The sequence below is a fragment of the Nycticebus coucang genome, chromosome 16, assembly GCF_027406575.1.
Source record: "Nycticebus coucang isolate mNycCou1 chromosome 16, mNycCou1.pri, whole genome shotgun sequence".
Lineage (NCBI taxonomy): Eukaryota > Metazoa > Chordata > Mammalia > Primates > Lorisidae > Nycticebus > Nycticebus coucang.
In genome coordinates, this window is record NC_069795.1 from 73,593,144 (window position 1) to 73,620,498 (window position 27,355).

Here is a 27,355-nt window from a genome sequence, read left to right on the forward strand (position 1 = left end):
CAGGCTCCTCTTCCTCTGTTCTTTCCCTAAAAAGCTGTTATTGCCCAGCAATTCACCCTTCACTGTGTTCACACTCTAACCTTCTCTGTGAACTTAACAACTTACATGCTAATAACATATCACATGCTTTTAATCACCATTGTCTCCAGTACCTACAACAGTTGCCAGATCTATAGTAAAAGCTCACTAGAAATATGTACAGTGAATAACTCCCAAGTCCACATTTCTATCCTGGGTCTTGTTCCTGTGCTCCAGACTTCTATCATACATATCTCCAGATGACCTGAAATGAAATTATACATTCAGCACATCTAAATCTTAACTCACAGGCTCTCCTTTTTCCTCTCCTAACTCAAAAATTAAAACGAAATAAAACAAACAAACATATCTATTCTTTCTCTAGTAGCTCCCATCTAGAAAAATTATGTTACCATCTGTTAAATTATAAAGAATGCCATGGTTGACTCCTCCCACTTCATTTTTTGGTTTTGTGTGGGCATATAATGGTCTTGTATTTGACTGTAAAATCAGGAGGAGGTGGTCATGATTCTTACTTGTCCTGTAAATATTAAGATACTCTCTAGCTCAATGACTCTTTAACTAGAGGTTAATATATACTCCCCTCTACTTCCAGCCAGGAAGTTTAGGAACGTGACAAGGCTTTCAGTATTCAAAATGAACAGGACACTACAGACATTTAGTGGATGGGACTAGGATGGCTAAATGTTAGACAACTGTGTCAGAGACACATAAAACAGTCTAGCCTAAAACCCAAAAATGCCAGGATGCCATAGAAAAAATGCACCTAGCTATTTTTTTTTAAGCCACAAGATGGCAATAAACTCTTAAGAAAGTCCTAGAAAATCACTTTTGTGGCTAAAAGAAACACACAGTTTTTCCCAAATAGAAAAAAAAATGGTTTTTAATTGAAAATGATAAAACACTTTTGAATGAGCCCATGCATTCCAACTTTTATTTGTAATGAAGATTATGGATAATTCTTTCCAATAAAGATTACCAAGTGACACAAAAATTCCAACACAAATGCTGAATACTTCAGAGCAGTAGTTCTCAACACCTGTGGGTCGTGACCCCTTTGTAACAATGAAAATATATCGCGGCATTAGGAAGGTTGAGAACCAGTGCTTTAGAAGATCAAGTAAATAACAGCAGCAACTGCATGCCATATAATCTTTGTATTCTAAGGAAAGATAGCCAGAAAGCTCTGGTGCCAAGTCTGAAGAATTAGAGTACTCATCAAACTAATAACCTTTTAAAAAAATTAAAAATATGTGGTAGCCCATAAAACAGTAAGTCTCATTTTCTTGAATGGCTTATACATGTAAATTAGCTCCTAAGGCAATTCTAAAATATTCTAAAGAACGGAAATAAATAAGAATAACTGATCTTTCCCATGGTGACAATGTTAAAATAGGGAAATACTCTGAGAGTAACTTTTGGTATGCTTGTTTAAGAAACCAATTATTTGGCCGGGCATGGTGGCTCATGCCTGTAGTCCCAGCGCTGTGGGAGGCCAAGGCAGGTGGATTGCCTGAGCTCAGAGGTTCGAGACCAGTATGAGCAGCAGTGAGCCAGAGCAATACCCCGTCTCTACTAACATCAAAAATAGCCAGACGTTGTGGTGGGTGTCTGTAATCCCAGCTACTGGGGAGGCAACAGGACAGAGCATCGCCAGAGGAAGCATTGAAAAAAAGAAGAAAGAAAATGAACAACAACAGAAAAGAGTTACTTCAAACGAAGAAGAATGATGAACAAGCAAGCTGAAATTAAAAAGAAAAGAAACCAATTATTTGATTGTCATTCCTTTAAACAATATACTTTTTTGAATGGCTTACATTCCTTTAATAACATACTTTTGTTCTACAAAATACATCTAAATAGCAAAGTATAAATAACTCCCTATTATGCTCTAAAATCAAATTGCCTGAGTTTGAGTCTGTACTCTGTAACTATTTAGATATGTAACCTTAGACAAGTCACCTAAACTCTCTGTGACCTGGTTTCCTCGTCTATGAACGAGGACAACATTACACATACTTCATAGAGCCATGGTGAGGATTTGAAGAGGTGACGCATATAAAGGACAATATCCAGGCACATAACATTCAATAATTGTTAGTAGCACTTGCTATTCATTACCATTACTATTTATTGTTATTTTTATTTCAAAAAATTAATGTTTTGGGTATCCATGTCATTAGAATTTAAACCCAGCAACCTCATCTTTTATCATAGTAACTACAGGCTAATAATCTTTAGAAAAATAATCCTAAACAAGTAAATCATACTAAATATCAGGCCTTGTAGGCTCCAGATGTATAGTACACTGAAGCTACTCTCCAACTAGGAACCCTATTTAATTGTTTTCCAGTCGACTGAAAAAAATGTGCAGTTCCCTGCAGGTCCTGTCTTGTACATCTATGGCTCACGCAACTGTAACCCTCTCTCAGGGTACATTCACAATGCAGTGCTGCAGAAGCACCTGAAAACATATTCCAATTCTCTGCAAAGTACAGTAGAACCTCTATAGTTGACCACCTCCCTACACTGAACACCTCCTTAAATTGACCTTATTTTCATAAAGCCAGACATGCACCACACGTACTCAATGAAAATTCCTCACATCGACCACCTGCGTATGCTGACCAGTTTATTACAGTCCCTTGGGTGGTCAACTTACAGAGGTTCTACTATACATTAAACAGACACTGGAGTGTTGGCCTTCACGGTCATCACTGAAACATTCAAAGTTAAGATACTGTTGACAACATGTGAATGATTTCTCCTGTATTTCAAGATTAAGTCCCTGGTTTACATCTTTCTTTAACAAATTAAGAATGTAATTGCAACAAATTAAGATAATCAAAGGAAAAATACCTAAAAATTTAAATAAGTTGTTTCTATGTTTAAGTATGGCGAGGCTACTAGTGCTCATCTTTACTGGTTCTCCTTCCCTTCCTGGGTGTAACAAAGAAGGAAAGGAGGAAGTATGGGAAATACGGATTACATGTCTGTGATATTTATACATTTATGTTTTCAGCCATGGTTTCTGGATCCTAAATCCCACACCCTTTATTATGTCCTAAGTCACTAAAATAATAAGCATTTCTTTTGTTAAAGTATTTGGCCATTTTGTCCTTGGTTCCCAAAGCAGCTTCAGATCAGCTTCCAAGTGACGGAGGCGAAAGATACATTTTTTTATTATTGGGGTACTTTAAGCCTTAGTAGCAGGTCTCAGCTCTCTCTGACCTTCTCCTGCCTTCCTTTTATCTGCTCCAAGGCAGGTCACAGAACTAAAAATACACTCTAATCTACCCCCACCTTTCTGTCTCAGAGCTAGCCATGAAGAAATTCTCTGATCTGTCTTGTCTGATTATAGGTCACAAGACCCCCCACTTCAGAAGAGGTCCTGTCCCATGCCTGGGAGGAAGGAATGCTACAGAGAAAAGTCAAGCAGAATCTCAACAGAGTTGAGATTTCCCACTCAGCCTATCAGTCTCGGATCATGCCCTTTTTGTCCAACGACATTTCTACATGGTTGTTCATGCTTCAATCATGCCTATCCAACGAAGTCTCCACAGAAGCCCTAAGAGGACAGTTACAAAGAGCTTTCGCGTAGCTGAACACATGGAGGTTCCTAAAAGGAGATGTACCTGAAAAGGAGACAGAAGCTCCACATCCCTTATTGCACACTTTGCCTTAGGCATCTCTTCATTTGTAGCCTTTGTAATATCCTTTATAATAAAGTAGTAAAAATAAGTACTTCTTTGCTTTAGTTCTGTGAGCTGCTCTAGCAAATTAATCAAACCCAAACAGGGTGTCAAGGGAACCTCAATTTATAGCCAGTAGGTCAGAAGCACTTGTAAAATAACCTCCTACTTCCAACTGAGGAAGTGGGGCTCAATCTTGTGGGACTGGGCCCTCAACCTATGGAGTCTGACACTTATCTCCAGATGGATAGTGTTGGAATTGAATTGGAGGACACCCAGGTGCTGTCTGCTGCACAAATGACTGCTGCGGCTGGTGGGGAGAAATCCCTACACATTTGGTCACAGAAGTGTTCTGTGTGAATTGCTGTAGTATGAGAGCAGAGGAAAAACAATTTGTTTTCCAAAGCAATGTCCCAGACATTTCTATTGGGCAGGGCCATGTGCCTTATTTTATTTAATCTATTAAATGTATGTGGTCAGTCGCTTCTGGGCCAAGTCATTTAAGAATGACCTGTTGCCATATCCACATTCTATTTTTTCTGAAAACAGATAGTGACTTCACGAAACGGCGGAAACCTGGATCCTGAGGCATAGTATGACAGAGAACCTCCAATGACCCATGGTGGCATGAGGGAGAAATAAACTTCTGCTATGCTGTGCCACTGAAATTTAGAAGTTTGTTACTGCAGCATAACATAGACTAGCCTGCTACATGCACTAAAGGGCTTCATATGTTCCTATCTACATACTACCAAACAAGCAATGACAGAGGTAGAAAAGGTGGAAGAAAATACATGCCAGTGGACAGAAGTAACAGAAGAGTTACAGAATGCTCAAAATCTTTGGAAAAATGGGAAAGAAAAAGTAGAAATACAGTAAGACAGTGTATTTATTTTCTTTATGAAGTTGTAGATATTTCACCTGGTACCTTTGTTCTGGCCATGAGACATCTTTTCATACAGACGAAAATAATCAAAGAGCAATTCTTACCTTCGTAACTGAGCATTTTCACTTCTTAATGGTTGCATGGCCAGTGCTATTTCCAATTGGATATCTGTAATTCCATTTACTGCTGGAAGCACAGATACACATGCCTCCACTTCTGTAACCAACCTATGAATTTCTGAGTCTTCTACAAAAGGCAGAAAAAGGATAATTTAAAAATCTTATTTTTGGATATTATTACATATTACTAAAGATTTTTATGTACATATTACTAAAAAATCCTGTACATATTTATTAGGTATAAATAAATTAAACTCAAATATTATTCCTATTTCTTCTGTCCTGCTGCTTATATTAATATTTGCTCAGAATAATTTTAAAGAAATTTAACTTCAGTACATTAAAGCTAAATTTTAGATCCCAGAATTATTATATTAGTAATTTTTTCAGTTGAAGTGTCAAGTAGGGATGTGGTTTACAGCTGGTTCACACTTACCAAAGGACATAGTAGACTCCTATGATTACCACAGGGTTTCCTATAAATGATTATAGTATAAACATTCCCAATAGAACATTTGAACCTGGCATAAGCAAAAAATTTACTTTAGGTGACTAATTCGGTAAAATATTGAGTGAGGGTCTGCTTGAATAAGATTTCATTATTTAACTTTCTAAAATAGATTTAAAACAACCAGCCACTCCTCATTTGATGTGACATCAAAGGAAATACCATTTTTGTTACTAATTGTGGAGAGTGGATGTTTTTGGAGGTAGCAAACAGAAGTACAGAAAGGTATATTTTGTCTCCTCACTCCCACTCAAATTTTCTATGGACTGAAAATATTTAACATTACATATTAACTGTTTGATATCCAAAAGAGGTTGAAAGTGTGTGTATTCTAATGTACAAAAACGTATTCAGTGTCTGGGCGCAGAGGCTCATGCCTATAATTCTAGCACTTTGGAAGGCCACGAGTTGGAGAACAGTCTGAGCAAGAAAAAGACCCGTCTCTACAAAAGACAGAAAATATTAGCCAGGTATGGTGTTGCACGCCCATAGTCCCAGCTACACTTGGGAGGCTGAGGCAGGAGAATCACTTGAGCCCACAAGTTTAAGGTTGTAGTGAGCTATGATGACATCACTACACTCTCACTTGGGCAAAAGAGCAAGACTCTTAAAAAAAAAAAAAAGAAAATTATTCAGTACCACAAGTATTTTCACATCCTGATAAAAAGTACATACATGCACAAGTAAATAACTGTGCCCACTTAATTACCAAGTAATCGTCTACTATTCTTTTGTAGAGTAGTTTTACTCATGGGCTTTAAAGGCAGGAGACTTGGGTTCCACTACTTTCTAAAGAAATAACCTTAGCCAAATTACTTAATTCCTTTTTGTTTCAAGTTAATCTTTTGGAAAAAAAAATGTATTTATTGGCCCATGCAGTGGCTCACGCCTATAAGTTTGAGACCAACCTGAGCAAGAACGAGATCCCATCTCTACTTAAAAAACAAACAAACAAACAAAAACAAAAAAACCCAGAAAACTCTAGTTGGGTATGGTGGTGGGTGCCTATAGTCCCAGCTGCTCAGGAAGCTGAGGCAAGAGGGTCCCTTGAGGGCAATACCTTGAGGCTGCTGTGAGCTATGATGACACCATGGCACTCTACCCAGGACAACAAGATTGAGACACTGATTTGCTGGGCACAGTGGCTCATGCCTATAATCCTAACAATCTGGGAGGCTGAGGCAGATGGATTGCCTGAGCTGGCAGGTTCGAGACCAGCCTGAGCAAGAGCAAGACCTCGTCTCTAAAAATAGCCAGGCATTGTGGTGGGCGCCTGTAGTCACAGCTACTTGGGGGGTTGAGGCAAGAGGATCACTTGAATCCAAGAGTTTGAGGTTGTTGTGAGCTATGAATGCCATGGCACTCTGCTAAGGGAACAAAATGAGACTCTGTCTCAAAAAAAAAAGAAAGAGTGAGACTCTGTCTCAAAAGAAAAAAAATTTATTTATTTAAACTGACAAAATTTGTGTAATTTATCATGCACAGTAGGTTGTTTTGAAATATTTGTACATTGTGGAATGGTCAAACTGAGCTAATTAACATGTACATTACTTTATATATTCTTTTTTGTGTGGTTAAAAAACACTTAAAATCTACTCTCTCCTCAATTTTCAAGAATACAATACATTGTTATTAACTATAGTCACCATGCTATAAAATAGATCTCTTTGCCTTTGGCCTATCTAACTGAAATTTTATATCCTTTGAACAAAATCTAAATAACTTAACTCTGGAAGCCTGGGTTTCTTCATGGTTAAATGGAGATAAAAATAGTACCTCACAAGGTTGTTGAGAAGATTAAATGAGATACTGTTCTCCAAGCCTCAGTTTCCTCATCTGTAAAATGGGAGCAGTAATAGTACCACATAGGGTTGCTGTGAGGATTAAACGAGATAATGCATATAAAACACTTAGCATAGTGCTGGGCACCTAGTAAGTGTTCAGTAAATGATAGCTAACAATATTTAGTATTTTATTATGACAATGGTAGTAAGTTAGATCTAAAAACATAGCAATTTTAACATACTAAACTTTTCTTGCTAAACATTCACATCGCATTTTAAGATTTTGTTTCTTTCTTGGTCAGTCTGTAAAGTTATTCAACCAGTGCTTCCATAATCAATTATTATGTTTTCCAGGTTATACACAAATGTATACCTTAGTCTAAATAATACCCATTACTTTAGAATATGTATACAGAACAAAATCAAAGGACTATAACCTGGCTCAAAGACATTTTTTCTTGATTTAAGGAAAAAATCCTAAAAATAAACTGAAAAAGACGAAAAAAGTTTTGGGTAACTTCTCTAAGTGAGAATTGTTAATAATACATGTATTAACAGTTGGTTATTAAAAGAAATGATGGAAAGGAAGTCCTCATCTTTTTAAAATAGGAAAAATAATCAGCACATTCTAGGGAATTAGTCATCTTTGGAAGTCCTCTAATAATTAAAATTTTATCTATACAAATTCTCTTTGGTTGAATCTTTTTTTTGAGACAGAGTCTCACTGTGTCGCCCTTAGTAGAGTGCCGTGACATCACAACTCACAGCAACCTCGAACTCTTGGGCTTAAGCAATTCTCTTGCCTCAGCCTCCCAAGTAGCTGGGACTACAGGCGCCCGCCACAACGCCCAGCTGTTTTTTGTTGTTGTTGTTGTTGCAGTTGTCATTGTTGTCTAGCTGGCCCAGGGTGTGTTCGAACTGGTCAGCCTAGGTGCATGTGGCTGGCACCGTAACCACTGTGCTACGGGCACCGAACCTGGTTGAAGCATTTTAAGGTCCATTATCAAGCAGAATGAACACACACTTGCAAGCAAAAGACCAAATATTTTATATTCCCTTACACATTTCAAATCCATAGGAAATAAGACGGGACCAAAACCTAAAAAATAAGAATACAATAGGCAGAACTCATTTCCTTATTAGCTCAAAGCAGAGTTCTATGAAAAATACCATAAATTCCATGTTAGTTATTCTAAAGTTAAATGATGGCTAAATAACATGACATTGCTACTTAGTTTAACTTACCACCCTACAGAAAATTATAAGAAAGTATTTACTTACCTTGCTCTGCTACCAGGGCCTTGAGTTCTCTCAACAAATACTTTAGAGTTCTAACTTTTTCAGCAGTATGGTTCACATTTTTTGCCTTCTTTACATCCTTGATTATGCTTGCATCTTGCATACCTATGTTTAAATCTTTTTCTTCACTTGCAGCCTCTCTAATTTGTTCTTTGGCACATTTTTCTTCATTAGTGGCCCCAAAAGCTGGCTGTGATGGAATTGGGCTTCGGTGGATCTGAATGTTTGAATGAGTTTCTTTCCCATGAGATTGAAACAGAGACATATATGTTTGAAAACATTTTAGCAGGTCTGCTTCCTTACGAATTCCTTGTTGTGGTAGAATCCTGTTACCCAGGTCCACAGGCTGAAAAGTTGGAATAGCAGATATGTCAGTTTGGGGAAGGCTACAAGGAACTCCAGGAATGGTATTAAACAAATTCTTTAGACAATCAGAAGAGTTCACAGGAACCGTTTTAGTTTGTGATGAAAACTGGTTGTCACCATCAGTTTGAACTTCCTAAAGAAAAGAGGAAAAAAAAAAAAAAGGCAAGTTAAGCCTTCAGAAGTAGAAGCACTCACTTGTTGGTATTAATTATAACAAACTTAAACTAGAAATATTAGAAAATAATTTTCTATTATTAGAAAATGACTCGCTAATATTTTCAGCTTACAAGTGAGTAAACTGGATTTCTCTTCAGTAAGATTAAGATTCTTAGTTCCTAAAGTTTAATTAGTTTACTCTGCAATATGGGAAAATTTTAAGGCCCCGACTAAAACAGACTTGACAAATACCGTACATGGTTCAAAGGCATCCAAAATCAGTCCATTTTGAGACTAAAACACACATTTACACTTTGGGAAACTGCACTGTCAGAAAATAAGCTCAAACATAGAAAAAGCTTTTGTACAAATGTAGTTACAGAAATGTTACAGTAGTGAAAAGCTGTTTTTTGTTTTATTTTTTTCAAAAATGTCTAATCATACAAGAGTAGCTACACAGACTATGGTATACTCAAAAAATACAGTATTAACTACTTATTAAAAATTCTTAAAAGGTACTTATTAATAAACATTTTTATAAAATTTTATGTGATAAGCAACAAATTATATAATTATATAAAATTTAACTATAACTTTATTTTAAAAAGAAAGCAAACATAACAAACAGAAAGCAAACCTACATAGAGAATTCAATAATTAGAAAGCACACTATCAACTTTGTTACTAGTAGTTGTGCTTAGATGGTGGCTATGGTTGTTTTCTTTTTTCTACTGATCTGTTCCCACCTTTTTTCCTTCACTGTTTATTTTTCTAATTAAAAAAACCTGAAAAAAATTGTTCTTTTCATCCTAGTGCATTAAAATACAATCAATAAATTCAATATTCCCTCCTATGATGACAATTTTTACAAGCAAATAACTACTTGTGTAGTATACAGAATGTACTCACAGAATGAACCACTTGAGGGCAGGGTGGTTGTTGAGGTGACCAGACTGAGCGCGAGGTGTATGAGCCATAATTAGAATCTGAAGCTGCCTGAGACTCTACAAGGTAAGATGGAAATAAAATTGTTGCTTATATAATAACCAACCCATTTACTTAGAGCTTCTTTTCATGATTTTAAAAACATTTTCCATACTAACCAGAACCAGACCCAGAATGGCCAGGTACAGCAGAAATTCCACTCATTTTGTTCTCTGAAGCCAAGTTTTTCATCAGTGACATTTGAGTCTGCACATGGTCTTGGAGGGCTTGGTATACCATGGGTGAATACATTCTATAATGATCTTGCAATGACCAGTTTTGCGGTAAGTCTGATGTGTGTTTTCCACTTCCAGCATAAGTTTCATTAGCTATTATCTTTTTCTTATTCCGTGAAGATGCTGATGGGGAAGAACAAAAGTTCTTGAAATATGATTCTCCAAAAACTTTTACCATAAGATCTCAAGCAAAAAAAGGGACTATCAGAAATAGTCCAATTTATCATATACCTCACAGAAGGGCTTTACCACTACCACTACCTGCCCCCTAAAGAAAACCACATGGAATTCTTTTTTAAAGTAGCTAATGAATTAAGCAAGTTTCCCCAGTCAAAAATCAGCTATTAACTAAATCATTAATACTATTTGTAAAATCTCTCCTTTAATTTTAAAATCTTTCTTAAGGGTATTATATTGTCCCTAAAGTCTAATAAAACTCCTTTGCCTTGCCCCTTGTCCAGTTTAGGCTCTCAAGGGAAAAACAGATTAAGAAAGAAAAGAATACTTTGTAACAATTCTGATGCTCTGACAGTTTTGGGGGGGGGGGAAATCAGAGCTATGAGATCAATAAAAAAAAGTGGACTTAATCGGGCAGTGCCTGTGGCTCAAAGGTGTAGGGCGCCGGCCCCATATACTGGAGGTGGCGGGTTCAAACCCAGCACCGGCCAAAAACTGGAAAAAAAAAAAAAGTGGACTTAATCTACACCTTGAGCCCTCAAGAAAACCATCTTAACCTGGCTATTAAAATTTTCTAAAGCTGGAACACAACCTACTTTCCTAGCCAACTTCCCTTCATTCAAATTTTTTCATTCTAGGCAGGCTAATTTAGATATCCAACAAGCTTCTCTGACCTTTCCATAACATTGCTCATGACGACCATTCCTTCCAATCCAATTCTATCCAGCCAACAATACTTATCTGAGCTACTCTCTTCCATGCAGTCTTTTCCAATCCAGTAACTACCCTTCATCATCCCAGAGCACATTTGATTAAACAAATCATAGAACACTGACCTATGTAGCATTACCCTACACTGCCGATCTTTTATTCTCCTGTGCCTCTGACTAAACCATAAGCTTCCTTAGACAGGACCATATGTACTATTTTCTCTTATAAAGCCTGGTATTAGTCCATGAACAAAGTAGAAACTTGGTACTAATAAAGTAATAAATGAAAACTACAAAGTTTTCTACATTGCAGTACCCTATGGATTGGTATAAAAACCTCAATTCTATTCTCCTAATAAGACACCCTACCCAAATTAAAAAATAAATACTATTAACAGAAATGAGAATATTCAGATAGATCATAGGTTATCAAGGTATAAATGAAATTTAGACAAATATAAAGCTTTTGGTAGTTAACTACCACAGCTAAACATACATGTATTCTACGAATGCACTCCCAGGTATGACCCTAACAGAAATCAGTGTTTACGTGTACTACTATGTATAAGAATGTTCACAACTTTTTTTTTTTTAAGGGAGCAGTGTTTATTAAATTTCTGAGAAATTACATTTATATGAAAGAAATAAAACAGACCAGCAGAAGTCCAAAAAAGATGCAGTATATATTGTTGCACTTGGATGAATATGCTGCTTATGGGAGCAGAATGCTCAGGCCAGGATAGGCCAGGAGGAGGAAGAGTCAAAATAGAGTACAAACCACCAGGTAATAGTTACCCTGGATTCTAAATTTTCCAGTAGCCTCAAAATTGTTTAGTAGATTGGAAACATTCAACATGTTCTTTACAAAAATGACTGCAGTGTCTTCATATTTTAGTTGCATTCATACTTTGTCCCAGTTACGTGCAAGTTCAATGTACAGTTCTCACGTAATGAGACATCCATAACACTAAAACATCCCAGCACCCAAAGGTCATGGACAAGAGGGCAAGGGAGTGAATTTCCACTTTCCATATTTTAGGGAACAATTTATAGCTATCATTTACCCTTTCAAGCACTCTTGATTTTAGTCATTTATATCAGCACTTGAGAAAAAGTGACAATGAATATGAATGAGTACTAAACTAACTCCCAGGCTGCTACCAGCAAATAAAATAAAATTTAAAACAAGTCCCTTGCTACCTTCATGAGGGTGGCAGTAACTGTATGTATAAGAAAAAGGCTGTAAACTTGTAGAAAATATAAACTCTGGCTTCTAAACAAATTACAAAATTGATTTTGCCTATACCCTTGAGTGTTATACAGAAAAATGTAAACCTAGTTACCAGAAAACATTTATCCTAAGTCCAGTATGAATTTAAAATTTGGCCTTAGTTTTATCTTCAAGTTTTCTCCATGAATTCAAATGTATTCAAGTAGTCAGAACGTTGTACATTAGGTAAACCTTTAATGCAAATAGCCATATCCTTGGTCATGAAGCCATCCTCAATGAATTCAATACAGATTTCTTCCAAAGCCTTTGCAAATTAAGTGTCACATTCTTTATTGTTATCAAGCTTTGCTTGTGGGCTAACTCTCTGGTTCAGGCAAAAATGGAAGCAATGGGATTAATGGATGTCTCCTGTCCCTTCTGGTACATGCAGTAGTGATGGGTTACAGTCCTGTGGGCTGCCTCTGCTTCTACTGACGTGACATCTGGACAAACCAGCACACTGGTCATCATGCCAAGAGAGCTATAACCTTGGGCCACACAGTCCATCATCATTATAGTTTCTATAGGCCCAGATGAAGCCTCCCCCTGATTTCATAGGTTGGGCCACCGTGTCATCAATGAGCCTATACTCACACAGATCTTCTGGGCTTCAAATTGGGATTTGTGCTGCTTGTCATTTATCGCCTGAAAGACATCTTTAAAACATCGACCATATTTCTTCACAGTAGTGTTTCTGGTGCTCAGATACAAAGGCCAACCCTTAGACAGAGCCATTCGGAAAAAACTGTGTGCAAAATCTTCAACTGACTTACCTTGATTATAATCCCCCTGGCAACATCACCATCATCTTCAAAGTTATGTACCAAGTATGTCACCTTTTGGGTTCCATTCACTTGGTGTGTAAGTTATCTCTATTTTTCCAGGCCCAGGAACAGTAAAATCAGTTGCTCTGTATTGGTCCCCATAAGCATGATGACCTATGACAATGGGTTTCACTCAACCACTCATAAGCTAGGGGATATTTTTGCTCATAATAGCTTCCCTGAAGATAGTGCTGCCAAGAATATTTTGAAAGGTACCATTGGTGATTTCCACGTTTGTTTCCACTTGAACTCCTCAACCTCTTCTCATCAGGGGTGAGAGCAGCACACTTGACACCTACGTTGTATTTCTTTATGGTCTCTGCCGCATCCTTGGTGATGTGATCATTGGTGTCATCGTGATTCTCTATGCCTAAGTTGTAGCTTTGTAAATCTAATTCCACATAGGGAAAGATTTTCTAACCACCCCAAGTCCTCTCAGTCTTGCAGTCTCAACTGAATGCAGTTCATCTCCTCCTAAATGAAGGTCAAGGGAGCACAAATAATCTCTGCATGTGCATAGCCAAGGACACCCAACGGGGAGTCCCCACTTCGTTGTCTGTTAGCAAATCTTGGGGTTTACAAGTCTTGAGTGACACTGTGACCAGCAGGCTCTTGGCCTGCAGACGTTCTGCAGCCATCGTGCAAGTGAACGGCAACTGAAGCTGGCTTGATCCCTTCTTCCAGATCTCCAGGTCCACCCTTTCCTTCTCTGGTGCCAGGACCTTTAAACCTCAGCACTAGGAGCTGACCTAGGGTATCTCTGCCACCCCTTCTCCCCCAGTCCCCAGCAGCCTAACCTCACGACAGCTTTATTTGCAGTAGTAAAAATCCAAAAACACCACAGTTGGGATAGTAGAAATGGATAAATTACATAATATTCACCCGCTACAATACTATACAGCAATGAAAAAAGAACAGAGTGCTGATATACATGGGTACCCAGATAAATTTAACAGAAGACACAGGTTGAGTGAAAGATGTCAGACACCAGAGTATATAGCATTCTATTGTACTTATAGGAAGTTTAAAAAAAAAAAGCAAAACTAGCGAATGGAAATAGAAGTCAGGAAAATGGTTACCTAGGGATGAGAGAATAGGTGGTGGAAAGGGTACTGACAGGCAGAAAGCTTCGTAGGGTGCTTTTAAAAATGTTCTATACCTTAATCTAGGTGGTAACTATGTGACTATATGTACATACAGGTGTGTACACACAAAAATTTATTTAGCTTTCATGTACTTTAAAATTATTCCTTAATTTTTTAAAAACTAAAAAATTAAATTAAAAAGTGTAGAATCCCTCAAATATATAACATACACCTTATCAAAAATAAAAACATTGCTAGAAGCATAAAACTTACATGTAAAAGCAAACACAAAGTTAAAGACAGATTAAATATTATAACCAGTGAAAATAGAAAAAAAACTTTAAAGAATAAGATAATATTTACTATGAAAATGACTGGAGATATCAGATGGTTCCATTTTGACTTGGGGTATGTTTCCTTTTGAGATGATCTATTTCTATCAATCTATTTTCCACACCTGACTAAAAGCTTTAACACTTATTAGCTGAGTGACCTTGGGCAAATTACTTAATCTCTCTTGACTTCCTCTTCAGAAAAATGGTGATAATAATACCTACCTCATAAGATTGTTGTGAAAAGTAAATCAGACAACACTTATAAAGCCAATATCTAACATACAATAAAAATTCAGTAAATGTTATATAGCCAAACAGCTATAAAAACTTAAGATAGATAAAGTAAATATATTGTCTTCATAAATCTTACTGAGATCAATGACATACATCTGAATATGTACCCTCTGAAGTGATTAAAACCAAAAGCAATAATAGTTACCTTCATTCTCTAAGAGATGAGCTAAAACAAACTTGGTTAATAAATTTCTGTAAAGCAAGTATTATTTCTTATTAGAAATAAAATCTTATAATGATACAAATGAAAAAGTATACTCTAAAATATTTTAACTTGGAAATCTAAAATTATGGAGGGTGAGATCCTAGTCCATGGCCATCTAGCATATTACTGTTCTTTTCCTTTTCAGTCCTGGGCTCCCTTCTGCTCTTGGATTTCCTTTGGTCCCTGAAGGTAAGAATTATCTGGTTTACAGATTCTCAGGTTTGATACTCAAGGCTCCCAGGCATTGACCCTCTTTTACCTTCTTTTCAAGCGGTGGTTTTCAGTCAGTAATAAATCTGAGCTTTGATATTACATTTCTGCCAACAGATATCATCATCCAACATAAATTAATAAATTTCCTTATTTCTTAAAAATCAAAGCCTTAGAATTATAAAACAATTTATTTTGCTCTTTTATAAACTCAGTCCATATAAAATTCTACTGACAACATTAAATATTTACACTTAAGGTATAAAGTCTTAAAGCAGATAACTCAGGATAAGCTAGAAACCATAAATGGATATACAGAAAAGATCACAGTTATATTACTATCATAGAATTTTAAAATAAAACAAAAAAGAGCCCATTACTACACAAATACAAATGAAGTGTATTTTTTGCTCCTGTTAATTACACCAAAATATCTCACATGAAAACTTTACCTAAAAGATCAGGATGGCAAAGTATTTAATTGGTGTTAGGAAGTAGAATTCATGAAAGGAATGCATCTGTTTACTCAGTCCATGAAATTTTTTCAGTCCTTGAATTCCAGTTGCTGTATAAGCACTGGGTATTGCTTAGATGGATGGTATTGTCTGACAGGTTAACTTATTCCTGCCACCCAAATATAAAACAAACATCTAGTACAGACAAGAGCCACTGGATGCACAGTTGGAAATATCTAACTACACGTGGCCTTGAGGCAGGCAATCAATGCTCACAGGACTCTGCCTATGGTAGTTTATTTTCCTAAGGTGAAGGCAGCAATTTATGTATATGTTACGATAAGGAGAATTATGAAAGCCTTCAACAGACTTATCAAATGTAAAAAGTTGCTTATTTGAAAAAAAAAATCTTTTTTAATGTCAGAAGCACGCCCAAGTAAGCACAATACATTTCTGGATCTGCGTCTCTGCCTTACTCCCAGAAGCAGCAAGGTAGGTTACTTGACGCCACAAATGTTCAAAGATCAGGTAGGTCCCAGGCAGCAAGTATATAAGGAGGCATGCCCCAGAAGACAGATAAGACAAAATAGCTAGACAACGTATGTTAAAAGTAAACTGGTATTAGTTAATATGCTGTAAAAGGCTCCTTAAAGTTGTATTTATAATTACCCTACTTGGGGAGAGATGGAAAAGAGAGCAAGAGATGACCATGGTTTTTGTGTATTGTTGAGCATTGTGATAACAGAGCAAAACCTTTGGCCAACCACACAAACACACATGTATAAACAAAAGATGTTTCTTTCTAGATAGTGCTACAATTTGATAAATTTTTTTTAAAAGAGTAGTTGAATCAAAGAGGAAGCTTCTCTTTTAATGAGTTAACCTTAGGAATAAATAAGTCAACAAGAACTAATTTCTAATACTGCAACCCTGAAGACCGTCCTATGGGAGTAGATTATTCCTGCTGATAATGAAAACATGGGGGAAAGAACAATAAGAATATTGTACCCTGATTATGGGCCAGAATTGTTGATCTGGCTCTAATCCAAGTAAGAACTTAAGGGTAGAGACTCCAAAGGCCAGAATTTTTCATCTGCCATTCCAAATCATCCCCTACTGATTTCTACACTGCTCTCCCTTGGATGCTGATCTGTATGGATTACACTGTCTAGAGCAAGCGTCCTCAAACTGCGGCCTGCAGGCCACATGAAGTGGTGTGATTGTATTTGTTCCCGTTTTGTTTTTTTACTTCAAAATAAGATATGTGCAGTGTGCATAGGAATTTGTTCATAGTTTTTTTTTTAAAAACTATAGTCCGGTCCTCCAGTGGTCTGAGGGACAGTGACCTGGCCCCATTTAAAAAGTTTGAGGACGCCTGGTTTAGAGACTAACTCTCCTGCTCCTACTTGTCCCTCTGTGTATACCAAGAAAGCAAGGCTTTGACCTAAGTTCTTTACCTGAGCTATTTCTGAGGGTTTATGGTGAGCAAATTGAAGGATGAGGCAATGTTTCCCTCTGGTAGAAATAAAGGCTTGCTTACTGCTTACTATCAAAACGACAAATTCCCCAAACTCAGTGTTTCTCAGCTATAGGCTAAAACTAGAGCATGTGTGGCATCCATCCGAGTCCATCATCTTACCCAGATAGGAACTGGGAGCATCGAAGAATATGCTGGCATACATGCTGCTTGCTGCGCTGTGAGAAATAGTCCCTTGTCTCCGAACCAATAGCCTTGTGTCTTCTGCCAGCATACATGACACAGTTAAGACCAACTTATTAGCTTGTAAGCTTCCCAGAACTCACATATATCAGTGGGGCTTCATCTGGGTTTAATCCAACGCAAGTCTTGGCATTTCAAGGAAAGGAAGAAGCACTGAGGCAAGAGTATCTATTTATTCTTGGTCCTTTTCTATGAAGCCACCTTGGGCAGGTTGTCAGTAAAGCTCACTGCTCTTCTCAATGCAGCCTACTCTATAAAACAGCATCTCTTAATGTCCTCTCCCTCTCCTAATCGCTTAAGGCCTAGAAATGATAACAGCTCTGCTACTGCTGCTAACACCAGGCACCATCCTTGTGGTTTTCCTGTAACCTACTCCTACCTTTCTAATTGAGTCCCCTTGTAAATAAACCCTCCTCAAATTATCTCAATTTGAGTGTTGCCATCTGTTTCTTGTTGGAACTCTGACAGAAAGCAGTTAAGTCAGGATCCAACAAGTTACTACCATGACACCCACTGTCAGCCATGTACATTCCAAATGGGAGTTCCTTGAAGAAGGGTGTCCTGGATAAGAAATAACCTGCCTTAAGACAAAATGTATATGGAAAGAACAGGTGCTGCCACTCTTTTCTCTATTGGACCCCAATAAATAGGCCTCTGCTTTAAGAATTAAGACCAATGGGGCAGCACCTGTGGCTCAGTGGGTAGGGCACCAGCCCTGTATACTGAGGGTGGCGGGTTCAAAACCGGCCCCGGCCAAACTACAACAAAAAATAGTCAAGACACTGGGGCAGGCACCTGTAGTCCCAGCTGCTTGGGAGGCTGAGGCAAGAGAATCACCTAAGCCCAGGAGTTGGAGGTTGCTGTGAGCTGTGACACCACAGCACTCTACCAAGGGCGATAAAGTGAGACTCTGTCTCTAAAAAAAATAATAAATAAAATAAAAATAAAAAGAATTAAGACCAAGATTTAGCACACTTTTTCTTAAAAGGTTAGAATGCAAATATTTTAGGTTTAGTAGGCCAGATGATCCCACAACTACTCAACTCGGCCACTGCAGCACAAAAGCAGCCAAAGAAAACAATGATTAAATGTTACTTATGGGCAGTGCCTGTAGCTCAGTCAGTAGGGCATCGGCCACATACACTGAGGCTGGAGGCTCAAACCCAGCCCAGGCCAGCTAAAACAACAATGACAACTGCAACCAAAAAAAAAAGGAAAAATAGCTAAGCATTGTGGCAGGTGCCTATAGTCCTAGCTACTTGGGAGGCTGAGGCAAGAGAATTGCTTAAACCCAAGAGGTTGAGATTGCTGTGAACTGAGATGCCATGGCACTCTACCCAGGGCAACAGCTTGAGACTCTGTCTCAAAAAATAAATATGTAAATAAAACTTTTAAAAAATTACTTATAAAACTGGCTGACCCAATTTAGACCAATGTTGTCCAATAAAAATATAATGCAAATCATATAGGTAATTTAAATTTCTAGTAGCTATATTAAAAAGCAAAAATAATAGGTAAAATTATTTTTTATGTTTTATTTAAACCAATATATCCCAAATATTAACATTTCGATGTGTAATATAAAGAACTGAGATATTTTTGGTTGCAGTTTGGCCGGGGCTGGGTTTGAACCCGCCACCCTCAGCATATGGGGCTGGCGCCCTACTCACTGAGCCACAGGCACCGCCCAAGAACTGAGATATTTTATATTTCGTATTACATCTTCTAAATCCAGTATGTATTTTACAAAAAGCACATCTCAATCTGGATGCTAAATTTTCATCAGAAATACTTGATCCTGGGCGACGCCTGTGGCTCAAAGGAGTAGGGCGCCATCCCCATATGCCAGAGGTGGTGGGTTCAAGCCCAGCCCTGGCCAAAAACTGCAAAAAATAAAATAAAATAAAATAAAAATAAAGTTATCATATATTAAAAAAAAAAACTTGATCCATATTTAGATTTAATGAAATTTACAGTTGAAAAGTAGATTAACATACATGCGAGTTATTCTAAACATACTTTAAAGTTTTATAATAATTTTAAATTTAAATTACTTTAAAATAAGTAACATTAAAAATTCAATCCCTTGGTCACACAAGTCATATTTCTAGTGCTTGATAGCCATGTGTGGCTAGTAGCTACCATCTTAAACAGTGCTAGTCAAGACAATATGAAGCTGAATGTGACTGGCTTCCAAGATGGGTTAAGAAGGACTGAAATAGTTTCTCCTGCTTTAGATCTTTAACTCAGGACCATCTGGAACAGTGATTTTTGACCAGTGTGCCATAGCACACTGGTGTGCCCTGAAAGGATCTTGGGTGTACCGCAAAAAATTTTTAAAGATCATTATTTTTGAAAGAAATTCAAAGCACAATAAGCACGTTCTGGTTTTTTTTTTTTGATCAACATAATTTAAGTGTGCCATGAAAGTTTAACTATAGGTTCAAATGTACTGTGAGATAAAAGGTTGAAAAATGCTGATCTGGAATAACAGCCTCTAGTCCTATGAATGCTCAACCTCATTTTCTTAGCCTCTTTGCCAAAATCCTGATCTCTTAATACTTAGGACCTTAGATAATATGCTAGACTTTTTCCCTTGCCCAAACTGAATCTAAGCACATACTTACAGTGCTAACATTTCTGGCCCATCTAAACTGTGGAACAAGTTAGTCTAATTCTTGTCCATCTGAATTCCCCTTGTGGACTTTCTCATCTTCACTTTGGGCTATCTTGTTCTATAGAACTCTAAGAGCAACATAATCAAAACTTGCTTGTTCTAAACTGATTGGTGAATTATTATACTTGATTAAGTCAACAAAGTTAACTGTGAGGGTGTAACATCCACAGTTATATTCACCGTCAATCAGTGGCAGGCTTTCTTTCCTTATCTATCCAACTTGAAATTTTACCTACTTATGTACCACATATCTTAACTGTGCAGCTCAACAAGTTCAGCTCTTGGTCAACTTAAGATATACACATACAGGGGGCAAGAGATGATTGCAAGAGGGACTTTGCCTAACAAATGCAATCAGTATAATCTGATTTATTGTACCCTCAAGGAACAACAATAAAAAAAATGATATACACATACAAAATAATTTTAGAGCAATTACTATAAGTACACACCTCAAACGCAACCTCACATTTCATAAATGTGATCATCTATGAAAACAAGTGGCGAGGAAACAAAGGTAACTCCGTATACTTTCCAAATGTCATTTTGGATTTGAACATTTTCTCCTAAACCCAGATACAGTCCCCTTTTGTTTTTACTTTCCTTCTTGGGCACATGACAGTAAGCAAAGTGACCACTCAATAATTAGAAGCTGACTAGAGAAAAAGACGCATAAGCACACACAAACCTAAACAATCAATACCAATTGTTAAAATGAAAGACAAGTGCGCAATCCTGATAATCTATAAAAATCCCCACAATTAAGGATTATCTTTAAATAAATAAGAGAAAAAAATGCTTACTCATTTCCTTTTGGGCTCCTAAAGGAAAAGTATGTTTCTCATATCCTTTCTTTTTATATCCATATCTTTTGCCTTCTAAAGGTCTGGGATTAGATTTATTTTCTGAGCACACTATTTCTGAACCTATCAATAATTAAAACAAAAATTCGTTAACATTAAAAAAGACTTAATTAAGAAAATATGATTGGCAAAGAAGTATTTAAAAAAAAACCTGAATCTTCATTTCTCAAAATGTCCCGCAGCAAAGAAGCACAACCATCAAGGCCTTGTGCAGTTTCAGTCTGTAAGGAGAAAGTCATTTAGAATATATTTGCATATAATATTTTATTGCAGAAAAAAATTATATAGTTTTAAAATGTCTTTATTTATAAGCAATTTATTATTAGAAAACATTTTTAAGCAACAGACTTCATACTTTCTTAGAGCAACTGGTATTTTACTTCTGCATTTTATTTCTACTTCTTAGCTTTTATCTGAAGATACTAAGATAGTGTGTATTGTATCTATTCAGTTTAATCTTACCTGACTTGCGGAATCAGAATTGGTGGAGTGACCAGAATCTGCATTAAAACGTGTTATTTTTCTTAAATGGGTCCTAGAAAATAAGCTCATTAATATTCTTGCAAATAATACCAGTATGTTTTTCCCAAAATGCAGTAGTTATTTACTTTCCAGCACAAAAAGATTGTCTAACCAAGTATAAGATGGATTTATGAGGACATTATGAAGACTAATGTTAAACACTAAAATTATTAACATGGGCAGATATGAAAAGTTACTCCCTAGAGGTTATGAAGGAATGTATAGGCCCATCTAATTTTCTGGGGTAGGCAAAATATAGTATAGTCTTCCAATGACCTGAAAAAATTTCTTAAAACTTCCGAGTTATAAACTTCTTTTAGTACCTACCCTTTCTTCCCATTTGTTAACTTAGTAGATCCAGCATGCGTTCCTGAAGATAACACCTATGACATAAGGTATTATATTATAGCAGATATACACATATTTTTCTACTCTATTTTCAATATGCAATCTTGATAAAACTTGAAATGTCATTCACTTTTTTTTCTTTTTTGCATCTTCCCAAACTGAAACTCTACCTATCAAACAACAACCCTCTTTCTTCCTACACTTGGCAACCATCATTCTGCTTTCTCTGAATTTGACCCCTTTAGGGACTTCATGTAAGTGGAATAATATAGTATTTTTCTTTTTGTGACTGGCTTATTTCACTTAGCATAACGTTTCCAAGTTTCATCCATGCTATGTGGCATGTGCCTAAATTGTTCTTCCTTTTTAAGGCTGAATAATAAATATACCATTATTTGTATGTACCATGTTATTCATTTTTTAATGTGATATAAACTAAAAATCCAAACTTATAATTTAACTCTTGTACAATAATTTTGTCAAGCATGTAACATATATTTATTCTTTGTCTATTTAAGCTGAAAAGGAAATTGAATTATTATTTTAAACCACAAGTCCCTACTGCAGTAAGTCCAAGCTATATCAATCCCTAAATATGTTCTATATTCCAAAATTCTTTGAAATACACAGTTAACTGAAAATATAGGACAGAGTTCTTAACTCTGGTTATCTATGTTCTTTAGAATGTCTGAGAAGACCAGCACATGAAAACTCTACCATTCCTCTTTATCTACATCTCCTTCTCTTAAATCTTTTTCAATTCATATACCAATGATAGCTAAAAAATTTGGGGGGCTTTACAAGTAACATAAGTGGGCTACTTTTTGTGTTAAAAAATGAAAAAATATGCATTTGCTTTTACATGTACTCAATATCTTAGGACTTATACAAGAAACAACTAATTCTGTTTGCCTCTGGGTAAGGAATCTGAGTATCTGGGGGCCACAGTAAGAAGGGAGCCTTTCCCTGGCACACTTTTTGATATCTTAATAACTTTATATATATCTCTATTAAAAATGTAATTTTAAACAGATGTGAGTTAAAGTCCCTAATTCTCTCCTCATTCTACCTGTTAGAAATAGTCACTGTTGGCAGTTTAATTTATAATGTTTTTACACGTTTGGATTTCATTTCAAGATAGCTTTTAACAGTAACTACCAAACTTTCTGGTTATAGAATATTCTATTATTTATTTGAATAAGTATATACATACTTCTAAGAATGCTAATGAGAATGTATTTTTTAAAACTGGGTTGATAGGAGTTATATATCTCCTTGAGATAACCTGGAATATGATGGTCATGACGTCAGCAGACATCGTAGGAAATAAAGACCTTGTTTAATGTAGCTCCACTGCATCACACTTTCAGAGTCTTTCCCTTTGGTATATCTATGTTGAGCAACCCAGCTAGAATCAGAATAAAAATCTAAACCATGATGCCACTATGCCCTGGGATCAAGTCCAAAAACAACTACCACAATTATTGCTTTTCAAAATTAAAAAGTACACTGAGAGGAATGTCTGGTATAACTGTAAGATTATCAATTATATTTCTCCAAAAACTATACAGGAGGCTATCTTACAGAAAATCTGGTAAAGATAATTACCCATGATAAAAACACTCCGGAACAGAAGCTACCTTATGGGAACATTTCCTCCAAATCTTTTTGTGCTACTGGAAGATTTTTCTTTTTTGAGACAGAGTTTTAATTTGTTGCCCTTGGTAGAGTACCATACGTCATAGCTCACGGCAACCTCAAACTCCTGGGCTTAAGCAATTCTCTTGCCTCAGCCTCCCAAGTAGCTGGGACTACAGGCGCCCGCCACAGTGCCCAGCTACTTTTTTAAGATGGGGTCTCGCTCTCAGGCTGGTCTTGAACCTGAGCTCACGCAATCCACCCATCTAGGCCTCCCAAGTGCTGGGATTACAGGCGTGAGCCACCACGCCTGGCTTGATTTCAATTCTTTTAGATAAACACCCAGAAGTAATATTGCTTATTTGCCATAGTGTCTGCATCACTATGGTGATGGTGTACAAAGGATCCAATCTCTCCAAATCCTTGCCAATAATTGTTTTTGTATTATACCATTCTAACAGGTGTTAGGTTGATAGCTCATTGTGGTTTTAATCTATATTTCCCAGATTAGTGATGAGCATTTGGTCATATACAGTTGGCCATCTGTATGTCTTCTCTGGACAAATCTCTTTTCAAATCTTTTTCTTATTTTTTAACTGGGTTACTTATTTTTCTGCTTTTGAGTTGTGGGAGTTCCTCACATATGTATTGAACATTAACTATCAGATAAATGGGCTGTATTTCCTCCCATTCTGCAGGTTGCCTTTTCACTTTGTTAATGGTTTCCTTTGCCATGCATTAGTTTTTTTAGTTTGATGTATACAGGCTCATCTTATAATTCCCCTGATTCAGCCCTGGAGTTGGTAATTTCTCCAAGAAGCCACGTTTCGTTTATAGGACAATGGTCTAATAGAAACTAAGATCTAGGCATTAGATGTGCTCTTTGCTATTGAGGCTTCTAATCTTTTTTCATATGCATTTTTTTCCCCATCATAACAACTAGCTAGATTCTCGCAATTTGAATTTTGTATTTTTTTATACTTTTACTTTTTTTCCTCATTAACATTGGAAAATTTAACAGTTGTATAATATTCCCTTGCCTGGAATAAACTTTTTTGTATGCTAAAAATAGCCTTTTCATATTTAGGATTAAAAGCATAATTATTTGGTGAGATGCTACTGGAAATTTAATGACTCTTGGTATAAACTGCAAAACTGCTCTCCATAAGGACAGTCCCAAATCACAATACAGGAGAGATTCATCTTATTTCACATGGTAGTATTACTAAGTTTTAATTTTGCTATTTAAGAATATAAGCATTTCTTATTTCCTACCAACAAGTGCAAGATACTAATACTTTTACAGAATGATTTAGAGTGTACTAAGGCCTTTCATTGCCACTTAGTCTACACCCTGTGAGTGGCCATTATTTCTGTGAGTTAAGAACTTAAAAAGTGGGCAGCGCCTGTGGCTCAGTGAGTAGGGCGCCGGCCCCATATGCCGAGGGTGGCGGGTTCAAACCCAGCCCCGGCCAAATTGCAACAACAAAAAAAAAAATAGCCGGGCTTTGTGGCGGGCGCCTGTAGTCCCAGCTGCTCCGGAGGCTGAGGCAAGAGAATCGCGTAAACCCAAGAGTTAGAGGTTGCTGTGAGCTGTGTGATGCCACGGCACTCTACCTGAGGGTGGTATGTGAGACTCTGTCTCTACAAAAAAAAAAAAAAAGAACTTAAAAAGTTCAGAAGGTAACTTGTACGGTCATATGTCTACTAAGTGCAGTGTAATGCTTAAAAGAAGAATGGACTCTGGTAACAGAAATGTGAGCAGGAGTCCTGTTTCCACAGCTAATCAGCTGTGTAACTGTTGGGAATTTTTTTCAACTCTCCACCTCCATTTCTTCATGTGTAAATAGGGGTAACATTTTGATTCAAGCAGCGAAGACATTAAAGAAAACCATAAATTAAAAATATCTGTACCTGTATCTACTTCATAAGGCTACTGTTGATATTAAATGAGATAGTACATGTACTATATACCTGCCACATAACAAATGATACCTAAATGTTAGTTGCTGTTATCAGTATTAAGATGGGAGCAAACAGTGCTTTTAAAGAAACGAAATGTTGCACGTCTAGGCCAACTATGTGATAGGTGTTTTTACAGGTCCTTTCATTTAATTTTACTAATTCTCTGACACAGAATTTTATACCTATTTGTGCTTATTTTAAAGATAAGGATAAGAGGCTCAGAGAAGTAAAAAGTACTTTGCCTGTCGTCCCTACAAAAGAGGCTGAATTAATTAGAACCTGAATCTGTAGGTGACCGCGCCTACTACAACGATGGAGAGATTAAGTCACGCCACACAGCGGAGAAGGCTGAGACCCGGACCCGGGTCTGGGACCTAAGCCAGCGCTCTAGACGGCCACGACCATTTACACAGAATATACATATACCGTCTGCAAGGCTGGGTCAGGTTAGGGAGTCGGGGCGCTGCTGCTTCCCGGTCCCAGCTTGTCTTTGTTTTGCTTTATTTTTCCAAGCCGAGTTTTGCAAGTCCCCTCCCCAGCCCGAAAACCCCCAAGGTACCTCTCCACCCCCAGGGTGGACTCCCCGGGCCCGCAGCCCTCACCTGGCCTGGTCGACATCCGGACTTGACCATCTCTCGCAGTTTCAGAGAAGCCCAGACCCAGGGAAGAGCCGCTGCACAGTAATAAGAATCAACCGCCTTGGGCTCTTGGGGCTTCTTGGCCCGCCCCCTGGCCTTCCGCTTCCGGAAAGAAGCCCGCCGAACACCGCGCTTCATGGTCTACGACCCGCCTCCCCGGCCTTTCTCCTACTCCAGGCCCCGCGCCCTGGGCGTGCGCAACAGATCCTCTCCCCGCCGCAGGGCTCGTCACACTCGGCCGAGGGTGGGAGAAGCCAACAGAAGGCGAGCGGTAGAGGGGCGGGGCCTAGTCGGCTGGGGGCGGGGCATGGCCTGCCAGGAACGGGGTGGGGTGTGGGGCGGGGTGTGGGGCGGGGCGGGCGAAAAGCCGAGGGGATGACCTAGGCGGAGGCGGGGCCCTGAACACCTGAGAGTAGAGTTCGCGGTCCTGTTTCCAGGTTTGCAGCGGACCACCGACCACCGCCCTCCATCAGCTGGGGGAAACAGGCACAAGGTCCTGCCAGCGCCTGAAGGGACTGGGGTAAGGGGCTGATAGGTTTTAGAGGGAATTGCGCACGATTATTGGGTTTTCACTTGTTTATTTTTAGTTTGACATCTTGAGTGCCTTTTTGAATGATTTTGCTTTTGATATTCAATAAAAATGAAACCTCGAGGATTGTTATGTTTGCGTAATTCTGACGGCAATTTCAAAATTATCATTGTGGCAACTGATCTCAGAATGGTGCTCATTAGTTGGGATTTTAGTTTTACTTCTCTGCATAATTGTCTACTCTTCTGTTGAGGTAATTACTGTTGATAAAGAATGACACATCTTTCTCAACCGTCAGCATGCTGCCCTGATTTTAATGGGGATTAGCCATTAGTTTTTAAGGCATTGAGGGGTTTTTTAAATAGTTTTCCGATATTTTATTAGGCAGTTTTTCAAACATACAAAACAGTTGAAAGAATTATACAGTGATCACCCATACACCCATCACATTTTATAATTTTTTTCTTCTTCGCAATTTGTTCCTAGGGAGGCCACGGTTTTGTGCACCTCATCACAATGACCCCAGATTCCTGTTGGTTATGTTATAAAGAGGAGCCATTCTTCAGGCCCCTTGCTTTGAGCACACCCCCAGGCATTGAGCTTGGGGTTAAAGTTTTAAATCAAGTTTTCCCATTTTTTTAAATGGGAAAAGTAGCTACCCTTTAAAAGTCAATTACAATTAATATCAAAGCCCAGGAACAAAAATACGTCCACTAATGTATTACATATTTATTCTGAGTTTAGGAAACCAAATATTTCATCAATTTATTTTTTAATTAGATCAGACTATAAAAACCTCTTCCATCCTTTACCATAACGCC

The 27,355-nt window shown here is 37.5% G+C and overlaps 1 protein-coding gene, 1 non-coding gene and 1 pseudogene across 2 annotated transcripts in view; all 3 read right to left on the reverse strand.

Moving 5' to 3' along the window:
• The window catches only part of CCDC14 (coiled-coil domain containing 14), a 46,491-nt gene extending 20,284 nt beyond the window's left edge, over positions 1 to 26,207 (reverse strand). The window contains exons 1-9 of the mRNA XM_053565266.1: positions 25,970 to 26,207; positions 21,744 to 21,799; positions 21,357 to 21,429; positions 21,046 to 21,115; positions 20,835 to 20,957; positions 9,953 to 10,192; positions 9,759 to 9,853; positions 8,310 to 8,826; positions 4,722 to 4,863 (exon numbers count right to left, since the gene is read on the reverse strand). Coding sequence (XP_053421241.1) covers positions 4,722 to 4,863; positions 8,310 to 8,826; positions 9,759 to 9,853; positions 9,953 to 10,192; positions 20,835 to 20,957; positions 21,046 to 21,115; positions 21,357 to 21,429; positions 21,744 to 21,799; positions 25,970 to 26,143 — 1,490 coding nt within the window. The 5' untranslated portion in view covers positions 26,144 to 26,207. The remainder of the gene's footprint in view (positions 1 to 4,721; positions 4,864 to 8,309; positions 8,827 to 9,758; positions 9,854 to 9,952; positions 10,193 to 20,834; positions 20,958 to 21,045; positions 21,116 to 21,356; positions 21,430 to 21,743; positions 21,800 to 25,969) is intronic.
• On the reverse strand, positions 12,310 to 13,688 carry LOC128568075 (isocitrate dehydrogenase [NADP] cytoplasmic-like; annotated as a pseudogene).
• A 790-nt stretch (positions 26,208 to 26,997) lies between the features above and the next one.
• LOC128568299 (small nucleolar RNA SNORA11) lies at positions 26,998 to 27,123 on the reverse strand. Its single transcript, XR_008375107.1, has one exon. It is a non-coding gene; the product is annotated as a small nucleolar RNA SNORA11 (small nucleolar RNA).
• Between the last annotated feature and the right edge of the window lie 232 nt (positions 27,124 to 27,355).